Raw genomic sequence first — 11,771 nt, forward strand, 5'->3', positions numbered from 1 at the left:
TAATCGCTCGTCACTGTACTAATAACTTGGCTTTTAAAATTTAAGATGTTGAGGATTTTAAAAAAAAGTGTTTCTGACGATTTTAGATGAATAGCAAAAAACCTCAAAGCTTTCATGCAGTGAAAGGCAGTAATTCACATGGGTAGTCTTGATACAGTCTTGACAATAGTTTTTAATCTGTCTTCTGCTCCTCTTCCAGAGGCCTTTGACAATGAATACAGACTCGCCTATGAAAACCTCTCTTCAGAGCTGCTTGGCAAAATGCATAAATGTGATGCCCCCCCAAGCAGCAGTGTGGGGTGCTGCCGGAATATCTTTGGAGCACCTCTGATATGAGGTCATAAGGGGTCAGAACTAGGATTATGCGTGGTTCTTTGGAATGCTGGAAAATACAAAGCTTTGTCAGGGTGCACAAGGCAGCAGCAGAGGACTTTAAACCAATGTAAAACCCAATAACTGTGCAATGACATGAGTAAGACTGACATAGCAAACAATAAGGAGGCGTATTACTCGACAAGGATGAGGATAACACCTGCATCTTATCCGTCCAATGATTTTTATTTCCCCACTCTCCATCCAATTCAGTTAAAGCTGGAGGTGGTCTGGTTTCCCTCTGACTTGGTGGCACTTAATTAAGTGGCTTCAAAAGACTGTTATCGTCAGATGATTTTTTTGCAAAGGTTAATCAGCGTTTCTAAGTGTGGACTGTCTCACCCGGAGTACTGCAGCAAACTGATGGAAATGTCGGTATAATATCTTATACGTACACATTTTACTTGCATGAGGACATAGTATCATAGGTTTGCATCCAAAAGGCTTGGAAACCTCGCTAATCAATATCGCCTCTTTTATACACTGCCAAGGAATCAACAGCAAGTTTGTGACAAAAAAATGCTGTAGCGATCTGCAACATCCATCACATCAAAAGCACAATGATTATCAATCACTGCTAGGCCTTACATTTAAAGACTGTGCCTTAAAATATATTCATTGCCCATATCGCATGTATTCCACAAGCAGCTCAAAGGCACTTTTCATCCAAGTAAATGCACACTTTAATAATTTTTCTGGTAAATTCACGCAGCTGTCATTTGTAGTAAATGCACACTTTAATAATTTGTAGTAAATGCACGCAGGTATTCTTTGTAGATCACTCTCCTTTGGCAGTGAAATACATTTTTGTCTTGACAATCTTCCTAGTAAAAACTTGAAATGTGACCATGGCATGCTTTGCCAAAGCTTTTCCCTTGTGATCGGAAACTTTAGATACCGCGAAGATGCATGAGACGGAAACGAGAGGCGTTTGATTCAGATGTTCATCTGCAACCAAACACATGTGCCACTTCTATGTGGTTTTATTGTCGTCGTATTATCATTGGCGTTATGTAAACCACTTTAACTCTAAAGAGACCGTTCATTGTTTGCACTCGTCATATTTTAGAAGGCTGCGCTGTGACAATGCGACTGTTATGATAATGTAACCCTGCGGCAACTGGTTCACCCTCCGATAACCTAGCTAGTGAAAAAGTGCCTGGCAACAGCCAGGCTCAAAACGGCGTTGGATTAAATCTCCTGTTTAGGTGTTAATGAAGCCAATGATTGCAGAATCCAGAGGCACAGCTTCAATTTTCTTATCCGGAAACAAAATCAACACAAGAATCGAAACCCACAGCTAGCGAACTAGACGAGTCCTTCATCTCGCGCCTGTCTTCCCTGTGGCCCTGTTAACTTCTCGTTTCCAGCCTATCGCAATGCTCCATTGTAGACATGGAACACTTGATGATTGACTCATGCTTTTGTTGCTTCTGAAACTGCCTTCCCCCTGAACATTGTTCCATTTAACCACATTTTGTGGGAGACCTCCGCTTATGCCTTGGCTTTGAACACACATTCAGCTTTACCGGATGTGTAATATTTAGATACAATTGGTGGAATCTACTTCCTATGCCAATTGCCTCACTCACGTGAGTACTAGAAACTTTGCCCCTCTTCATAAGAGGTAGCGTGCTGCTTATAAAATTACCTACTGAAAATCCTCCGTGCCTTAACCGTACTTGGCTAGCAAAGTACACTACATTAACCGTTATTTAGTCTTTTACACGTTAGGGTTTATATTACACTAACCACTACAGGGACAGTTACAGGGAAATAATCCCACTCATGCCACCTAATGTTGATACTGACAATACATTCAAATTAAAATAAATTGAAAAAAGAAACATTAAAGCCAGGCCTGTTATACGACAGAAGCGTTCCAAGTTTCCCCAACAGCAAATGGTTTAGAATTGCTTAATTTCTCCTTAATATAAAGCTGATTTTGCATCTATGTTTTTTAACTATACTTTGCACAATGAGTCCTATTAATTGACGTGATTATTGATGGACCGGAATGATCTTGGGAGTAGGAAGCATTGTAACGCTCCATGCCTGCCCTCCTGTTGGGGGGGGCGGGGGGAAACTAGGAGTAACTTGTACACATGCTCCCAAGGTCCCTTTTTGTGCGGTAAACTATAAATGTTCTGTATCATATTGCACGTTGTTCTTTTGCAGCAAAGCCTGTTATCTAATTAAATTACCATAAGTGCTTATGTCCTGGCTACCGCTACTGCAATCTCTTCCTAGAAAGTGTGTGCATCTGCAGGTCTGCACACACTAGAGCTACTTCGAGGTCTCTGCATTTTTTCAGTTTCGTTTTGCAATCCAATAACATGTGAGATCAATCTTTAACCCCTTTCTTCACCCAGCTGACTCCTCTGGCAGTGAAGGCACTAATCCAGTTGTAATCATTTGCTGACACTGCACTGCTATTTTGACCATGGCTGTGTTCTGACATCCAAACAAGACAGAGTAAACTCTACAGCTGACACATTCTCTCTCTGTTCCTTTGCGGTCTTGTTAGCCTTCCAGTTAAAGGGATTTACTGACATGTCTGTTTTCACATAAAAGTTTCCCTCAACCCCAATATACGTCAATGGAATATGACGAGTCCTGCCTCGTCGTTGTGAGAAGTTGTTGCTATGTACGATTTATTCCCAAAGTAATATTTACAGAAAGCCGATACAGCTCAACAGTTTAAAGTTAAGAAGGCCCTGTGGTGGTGGGATGAATTGTCATTGATTTGTACAATAGACTCAATTACTTAAACTCTCCGGCTTTTTTCTTTTTTTTTTCCCCCTTCAAAGAAAATAGTACCTATTCTACTCATAAATTGTCCTTTTTAATTAAAAGCCCTGTTTTTGTTTCCTGTATCAATGATTATGTCCTGGTATGAACAACTGATATCATGTTGTGGTTGATTTTTGAGTAGTGTGTAGTTTTAATGAGTGCACACATTACACTATATTCCCAGACATGAACTGTACGTGTTGTAAATGAAGTAATGTTTGACATTGATCTTCCCTTACAGAACAGTTTAAGTAATGTGACTATTTTTTTTAAGGCTCTTTAAAACATAGAATGTATTATATATATTTTTTTTATAAAGAATATTGTCAATATAGTAAAGATGCGTCCATTGAAAAGTGATAGTTTGCAGCTTTGAGCCATTTAATTGATTTATTTTTTTCATTGGGTTTCTTTGATTAACCCTATTTTGGGGTTCCTGTAATATAAAGCCGTCCAAAGAATGGTTTTGGATACACGTCTCAACCTATAAGAATGAATCTGTTGTACCAGTTCAACAACACTTCAAGTGGGTGATAAACCATGTGTGACCTTTTTGTATTTCTTCAAGTGGTCTGGATTTAAGATTTTGCCGCTCCTTCAATAGTAAATCGGCAGCATTTAAATGAATTATCTGTGGAACTTTTAGTGCCTTTTGAGATGCATTTTTGCTCGACATTTTCTACAATCGTAATTGACTGTCGTAATGTTTTATGTTCCTACAAAGGTAAATTAGCCCGTTTCACAATCCACGTCCTGCTTAAAAGCACAGAAATGTGGCACTTCGAGATTGCAGTGTATTGCATAAGATGTGAAACACTGCGGATGCCTTATCATGAGAGGACTGTACCTTCAAGTAGAAGTGCAGATCTGAAAATCATGCCGTTTCCACAGCTTTCAGGGATGAAATGGTTCACCGTTCAGGCGACTGAAATGCTTGTACACCGAGGTTAGAAAGCAGAATGTCATGTAAATAAGTTACCCATTTCATGCACGTTTTCTAGAGAAATGCAACATGTTTTGCACTTTGTTCGAGCCTTAATGTAAACGCCTTTCTCTATGCTTTTAGTTTGACAAAATGTATTGCTCTGTTTTTGTTTTTTTTGTACATTTAGAAAAGAAAAACAATTCAGAATTTCTAAGATTTAACTTTTGTCATCTGGGTTTTGTATAGAGAAATAAAATATATAGAAGTGACTCAATATGTTTCTTGGAAAAATAAAAAGCGTGAATAGTCATTGCGGTCAGTTTCTGTCTCTGAGTTTTGTTGTTTTGCACGCCGTTGATCTCACACTTCCATTACCGTCACATTTTCTTGTTCATTAAGGGGGTAATGCTGTATATGCCGAAGCCGCAGTTCGGGCTGTTTTAAGACAAAACCCCCCATATGTTGATAGGCTGTTTTTTAAGACAAACATTTCCAAACAGCTGCTTTGGCATATATAGAATAAAGACCAAAGTGTTACATTCACTCCTATTTCTGAATACATTTTTAAAGAAACAAGTAATAGATTTGTAGGTTGCAACAAATTGTTGTGTACAGCAGGGGTGTGCAAGATTTTCCGAGGGGGAAACCCTGCGCTTGCAGAGGCCCTGCGTTCTTCCCCAAGGCATTTACATAAAATGCTGGGGGATCGCGTGAGGCCTCTACAACTTCCCTTATGCTGCGGCCAGGGTGATGCTGAGCATTCGCTCGCCGCCGTGAAACACATTACGGCAATGTGTGGCCTGCGCATGCCTGTGAGCGCACAGCGCTCTGCTGCTTGCAGAAGCAAGCTAATTTGTTTATGCCGCTCGCTGGTGAGTCACGTGAGCGGTTCGCCCAATGAGGACGAACCTGCTCCGTGATGCCATGGCCGTGCTCCCGACATGCCCCCATACGCGTGCAACTAGCTGACCAGGATAAGCAGAGAGCATGATGTCACGGCACCTTGGCACCCACTCCCAGCCTGGCCGCAGCCTTACCCTGTCTTTGGCAAATCGACGTCAAATGGCCATGGCAACGTGACCCCGCAGCGTCATTTGTCGCCGAAGACCAGGTAAGGAGGGGGGCGCAGGGGGAAAAGTTTACGCACCCCTGGTGTACAGCACTTGTGATATTTCCGCTTTATTTTTCATGCATTATTGTTCTATTAGAGTATCGCAACATGCAACAAACTGATATGGCTAATAGAGCTTTTTAACTAAAGAAAGTGATTTAATTAAAAATAACATGTCCTCACTGAACGGAAGACAATACCATACTACTGCTATCAGCACAAATTAGAGCAGCAGACCAAAAAATACAACCTGCGGTAGGAAATCCGTGCTTGAAAGAACTTGCAGCAGGCGTATGGGCAGGAGTGTTGTTGTACTTGGGTACAGCAGGAGGGAGACCACATGAAACAACGCACTCCTTCTAAGACAAAACTTTTCAGTACAAGGGACACCGTATATTCTACACATTTTTTGCGGGCCAAAGAAAAAAAAATCTTTTATATATATTTTTTTTTAATATATATATAAATGTTTTATTTGGATCTTTTTGGGGTAATCAGCATGATATGATTCAGAACAAAAGAGAAATGTGACAATTGCAAAGAAATGATGCTGTGCTTACCCTGGGAAATTATGTATAATGAGCAAAAATATATATTTCATGTTGCTGCGGGCTGGATAATATCTTGCGATGTGGCCCCGGGCCGTAGTTTGAGACCCCCTGCTCTAAGGCAGTGGAATGTTTTCTTGAAGGTGAGTTGTCAACAAATACTTGAAGATGGATAGTGAGGCTGCTTATAAAGTACTGAAGGGATGGGAGTTCAGTAAGTAGAGGGTAAATTCGTATGCAAGTGTTGGGTATGGTGCACCTGTGAACCGTGACCTGTATATGGGACTGTAGAGGGAGAGGGGGATTGGCCCGGTATTAAAGGGGTTGCACCCCATATGGCCACCCCCTGACCTCACCAGGGAGGCAAGGGGTTAACTGGACTGCGGTCCAGAAATGTGGTTTTTACCTTGCTACAACATTCCAATGTGTATTTCCCCTGTTATGTATTGTCATCATGTCAGTGTCTGCACCACACACACACTGGGATCCATCCGGGAGGAGAAGGGTTAATAGTTAGAAAGTGATTATAGCCCTTTGTTCCATGTTACCGCCTTTTCAGGCTCAATTTTGCAAGGTCCCATAAGTCGCCATTGCCGCTCCATTCATTCCAATGGCGAATCCAGCGTTTTTTGGACCTGTTTCCAGCAAATACCAGCAGGTAGCGTCCGAGAGGAGCGGCGGGCCCATTGACTTCAATGGGAATTCCTCGACGCCGACCTCCGGGAACGGGTTGGCAGCCATCCAAACCGCTGACCGCAAAAGCGGATACATTGTCTTTGAAAAGAGCCTTTATCACTATCAGTCAAGTTCAACTACAATTGGCGTGGGAACCTTAGGTTCTAGGGTACCTAGAAATAAAATTCCTTTTGCCCCCTAGCTCCTAGGCCTCCCCACACTCGACCACCACCGGGTCCGAGAATCCAGGACCCCCGTAAAGGGTCGCGCCATTGACTCCAATGGCGGAGGAGAGAACAGCGCGAGAAAACGGCTAAGTTAGAAACCATGGAAATTGGAAGACCATATCTCCGGTTCTGGGCGGACCAGAGGGCTGGGATTTGGGTCGCATGCAGCCACAGTTCCGGCATAAACGCATGGCCATTCCCAACCCTCTCCGACCAACCAGACGGAGTGTGGGCAACGGTAAAGATTGGTAAGGTTTCCCATAGACGTCAATGGCGACGGTTCCCCATTGAAAGGCTATCGCGGAGAAGTCCCATAGACGCCAATGGTGGAGTTGCCCCATTGAAAGTCTATGGCGGCGGAACCCATTGACTTCAACGGCGGAGTTGCTCCATTGAAAGCCCATGGCGGCAGAGCCTGTTGATTTCAGTGGGAAACGAGTGAAAAGCAGAGATTCATTTTAAAGCGGAGAATCCTGTATTAAATTAAAAAGTGTGTTAAACTGCATTTGTGTATCTCCGGTCTGGAAGGTTGCAGCGAGCTGAAACTTGGCCACTATGGAGAGTCACTCCCGGCATGAAAGACTGGCCGGTTTCAGCCCGCTAGACCCAACAGGACCGATTATTTTAATATGTCTTAATATTAAAAACTACTGGTTTTCAAAGCGGGGATAAAAGCCCGCGAAGAGTCCTGCAATCTATGGAATGTAAATGGTCAGGGGGGCGTCCTATTATCTACAACAGACCACCTGATCAAAGGCTCAGCCACCCTAGCTGTACACAGGGCGGAGAAATGCAGGGTTTGAGTGGTTTGTAAGTGCTATAACTCACACCTACAAACAGAGTATCCTGACCAGATACCCCATCTGGTAGACTTGTAGGCGCCCTGACTTTTGTGTGGGGTTACAGAAATGAGACCCCCAGGGCTCAAAGTACGCATTTGCCAACTAGCTGGGGGGCACGGGTTAGTAATGTTCCCACGTTAGAGATTGGGTGCAGGTAATTGTTCTCCAATAGCCTGCACTTAATGATAGATATAGGACTGAAATGATATATAAAGCGGTGTCAGCCCTATATCCATGGTCTTCATTTATACCAACTGATTGATGCCTGATTGCTGATGAATTGCTAATCGAGTTCCTGAATACTTCGTCATTCCCACTCCCTAGTAAGTGTATTTGTTGTCTGTTATTTGTATTACCTGCTGTGTTCATCTATCTAAGGAATAAATTATTTTTATTATATCTAAGCCGTGTTCAGTTCAACCCAGTTATTTGGTGTATATTATATCCTGTCATAAGTTACCGTGACAGGGACAAGGGCTACACAGCGATGCAGCTGATTCACTTTTTTCCACACATGGACCCACAAATGAATAATATCACCCCTCAATCCAACATCTGTCCAGAACAGCACACTTGTGAGCATGTGACTTGTATATGCAACCAGGGTTGTCCACTTGCTGTCTCACATTTTTCCTGCACGAAGTACATCAATTTAGTTAATCTTTACCCTTGCGTTGTTACTACATATAAAAATTGTGTATATAATTGTATTTATCTGCTGTCGCCACCAAAGATATTAGAAGATTTATAAGAGCCTCTGGTCTGTTTTATTAAGAAAACTTTGTATTAAACACACCTCTGTAAATTACCGTTTTCAGACACATTTTGCAACAACAAAGCGTGCAACAGTTCAATCAGAGCCCAAAGTATTGCTTATTCAAGGTTGGTTTAATATACAAAAATAGAGTGCATGGGTTACAGAAAAAGATTACAGGAACACAGTTTTAATAAATGTGGACTGTTTCATCAAAGAAGATAAACAAAGAATCTAACTTACTTTATCGTCTTAACATTGATCAATCTTTTCTCAAAAGGTTGAGTGAAAATGGAGATGTCACGTGTTCCTGCCTGGACACTCCATTAGTGAAAATCTAACTCCTAATTAAAATGCAGTGCTTTATAATCTAAATTTCCTTAAGTGAGAACAACATATGTGCACCCCTTTCATCAATCAGCTGGACAGTTTTTTTTGTTTTGTTTTTAACTAGGAAGAAAAAAAATCTTCCTTTTGATTAATATTTGCCTCAATATGTTAAAGACTTCATAACTTTGATTCTATAATATTTAAGACACACGCCATCGTCACTGTTGCGGCTGTACTTAATCTTCACGCCTGCATATGAAATATGACCACATAACTTCTATTTTTGCATGAGAAACATCTGTCTTTGGCACCTACTCGTGGCATCATTTGATTTGTCTAATTGCAACGGCTACAAATATCGATTTGTTCTTGAGAATGGGTATCAGCCATCTGATATTGTCAAATTTTATAAATGTACTTTTTTTGGTATACCCTCATGGCCATGTCTCCCTGGTACTCTACAGAACCCTGCAAAGAATGCCTTTCAAGGTACGTTTAAAAGGATTCTGTTTATTGTAGTATCAGCGAAGCCATATTGCCCCCTTTAAGACCATTTGTAGCCAACATTCACCTCTCGTGCCAGATTGCTTAATAATGTCTGTTACAGTGAGTATAAAAGGCAAAAGGATGCAACAATAAGGTTGTCTTAAGTGCAAATGTCAAGCGTTTGACATGGCATGTAGATTATGAGTTTTGATATCTGCTTTATACTGTAAAATGCAAAACGAGGACCTTTTCAATTACTAAAAAAATGTCTGCTATAGGTTTTCAGAGATATGCATGGACACAGGAAACAGAGAAAGTATCTCGCCACACAGATAAATACACCAAGTATATCGTTGCATTGAAGCTGATTCCAAGTTATATTTGACTTTTTATTGCAATTCTTTTTCTGTAATTATAAAACAAACTTGTCTGACAAACACCCTCTTCTCTCTATATTCAGAGACCCCTTGAAAATGCAATTCTTCATTGGGGGTAGCGGGACATTTTTCATTGCCAAATATTTGCTTGTAGCATGATTAGATTAGTTTAAGGGAGCTAATTAGACTGATTTAATTGTTTACAAAAGGTTGTTTTTGGGGGCTGGCTGCATGGTTTAAATAGTACAGCATGTTACAAGTGGCTGCAAGTGACATTAAGAAATATGTGCCCCACTAAAAGCCACATGTAGGATGATGGGAGGAACAAAGGTGATCTAACAGCATTTGCAGAAACTATATATGTATGTTTGGCTCAGGTTTATAGATTATATTGTTGTGCTTTAGAATAGTCAGAGCTTAAAGACTTTGAATCATCACAATAATAATACACAATTCAAGTAGGACAGATTCAGATATATATTTTAAATATTACTGTACCATTTTTTTTTTATAACTCAGATTTTGACAGTTTATCATCAAACAACACGATGTACATTGGCCTGCATGTAACACGGCCTAGAAATGTTATACTACTTGCATGTAACACGGCCTAGAAATGTTATACTACTTGCATGTAACACGGCCTAGAAATGTTATAATACTTGCATGTAACACGGTCTAGAAATGTTATACTACTTGCATGTAACACGGCCTAGAAATGTTATACTACTTGCATGTAACACGGCCTAGAAATGTTATAATACTTGCATGTAACACAAATAAATGCCATAACAAAGAACAGAAAACAGAAAAAAAAGTGGGAATGCGCGGGTAGGCGGAATGGGGTCCGTCCTCTTTTCCTTCTCTCACGTCTTCTTCTGTGATTACATTTTTCTTGGGCTCCGCTCCAGGCCGTTCCTCCCGCGTGGCCGGTGGCTCTGCAACCCGGTCCTACATCTCTCTAGACTCAATAGCCCTTAGTCCCAGCTCCTGTAGGTCAGCAGAGAACGCGTTTCTGACATCATAGCAAAATTGAAGTACCATCTACTCCTGGTGCTAGCCACCATATCCAGACTTTTAGAAATTTAGCACCAGTATCATTAACCAAACTCGTTAATTTTTCCATCTGGCATACGTACCAGATTCTGTTCCTGATTGAAGCAATAGTACCATCTTTAGAGACCACAAAGATAAGAAAATAAATAAAACTTGAGATGTGAATGTATTCATCACAGGTGCATAGACCCACATTATCTCTTAGTCCAGGGGAACGCAAACTTTTCCCCCTGGTGGCTGTCCTGCTCTCTGAGCACCCGACTTCCTGCTTACCGTGGTTCCCGGCATCTGGGAGTCATGATGTCACATTGCCATAGCCACGTGACGTCACATGACTCCACGGCATCATTTGACGCCGCTTTGCCATGGCGATGGGTCTCCAGGTGCCTGGCTGAACCACGGTAAGTAAGGTTTAGAGGCCTTTGCCGCTTCCCCAGCACATCATTTAAGTGCCTTCAGGAAGCGCGCAAGACCCCTGTAAACCCCGCCCACTCAAAAGTACAATGCTTCCACTGCAGCCAGGGATTGTGTGTAATGAGATGTAAATGAGCTATCACAGGGTGTGACATTTTGCTTCTTTTCCACTTTAATGTGGCTTCCCCCTCCCCCCCATGTGCCTGCCATTTTTCACTGTGCTGCATATCATTACCCACAATACCTAGCTGCAGAGAAAGCTTTGAATTCTGAGAAACTATGGGGGAAAATACAGGTTTGTGGATCTGTCATGTGAATGTATTCAAAAGTTTATTTTATTTATTTATAATCTTTGTTATGTGGTGTGGATGGATTTTGTTACTTTTTACTCGCTATAACTAACTTTGTGTACCATCTTTAGAGACAAAGAAGGCAATTCAGTAACAGGCATTTATAGGATACTATCTTCCATAAACCGTACCCTTCATGCTGAAACTTTCCAATCCAGACCTTGGTAGACAGATACTGTCCCATGGGTGGGTATTCTATGTGTACAATTTAATTGTTACAAGGACAAATTGTGGGAACAGGCTAGGAGAAACAACCTTCAATAAGTACTACCACAGAGCTTTAAAGGGAGATAGTGATGCTTTGCTACATACTATTACATTTAAAACAAGTAGAATGAAAGGCACCTCGTTTTATTTACACTTCATGGAGAGAAATTAGAGACATTTTGGAGAAACGCTTGCATACTTTGAAAAAGCCATCTACTTGCAGACAAATTTCCGAAGAAACCAAACTGTGTTTAGGAAGACCTAGGAATTTAATAGTTAGATTATATAAATGTAGTTTACACTG

At 41.2% G+C, this 11,771-nt stretch overlaps 2 protein-coding genes across 3 annotated transcripts in view; one reads left to right on the plus strand and one right to left on the minus strand.

Moving 5' to 3' along the window:
* Window positions 1-4,400, plus strand: part of DENND4C (DENN domain containing 4C) — a 119,840-nt gene extending 115,440 nt beyond the window's left edge. For both annotated transcript variants that reach the window (XM_075594996.1, XM_075594998.1), the window contains one exon: window positions 200-4,400. In XM_075594996.1, the coding sequence (XP_075451111.1) occupies window positions 200-336 (137 nt within the window). In that variant the 3' untranslated portion in view covers window positions 337-4,400. The remainder of the gene's footprint in view (window positions 1-199) is intronic.
* LOC142492387 (perilipin-2-like) overlaps window positions 1-11,771 on the minus strand; it is a 447,955-nt gene that overhangs the window by 368,603 nt on the left and 67,581 nt on the right. The gene's annotated exons all lie outside the window — the stretch shown is intronic.

Source organism: Ascaphus truei, chromosome 1, assembly GCF_040206685.1.
Source record: "Ascaphus truei isolate aAscTru1 chromosome 1, aAscTru1.hap1, whole genome shotgun sequence".
Classification (NCBI taxonomy): Eukaryota; Metazoa; Chordata; class Amphibia; order Anura; family Ascaphidae; genus Ascaphus; species Ascaphus truei.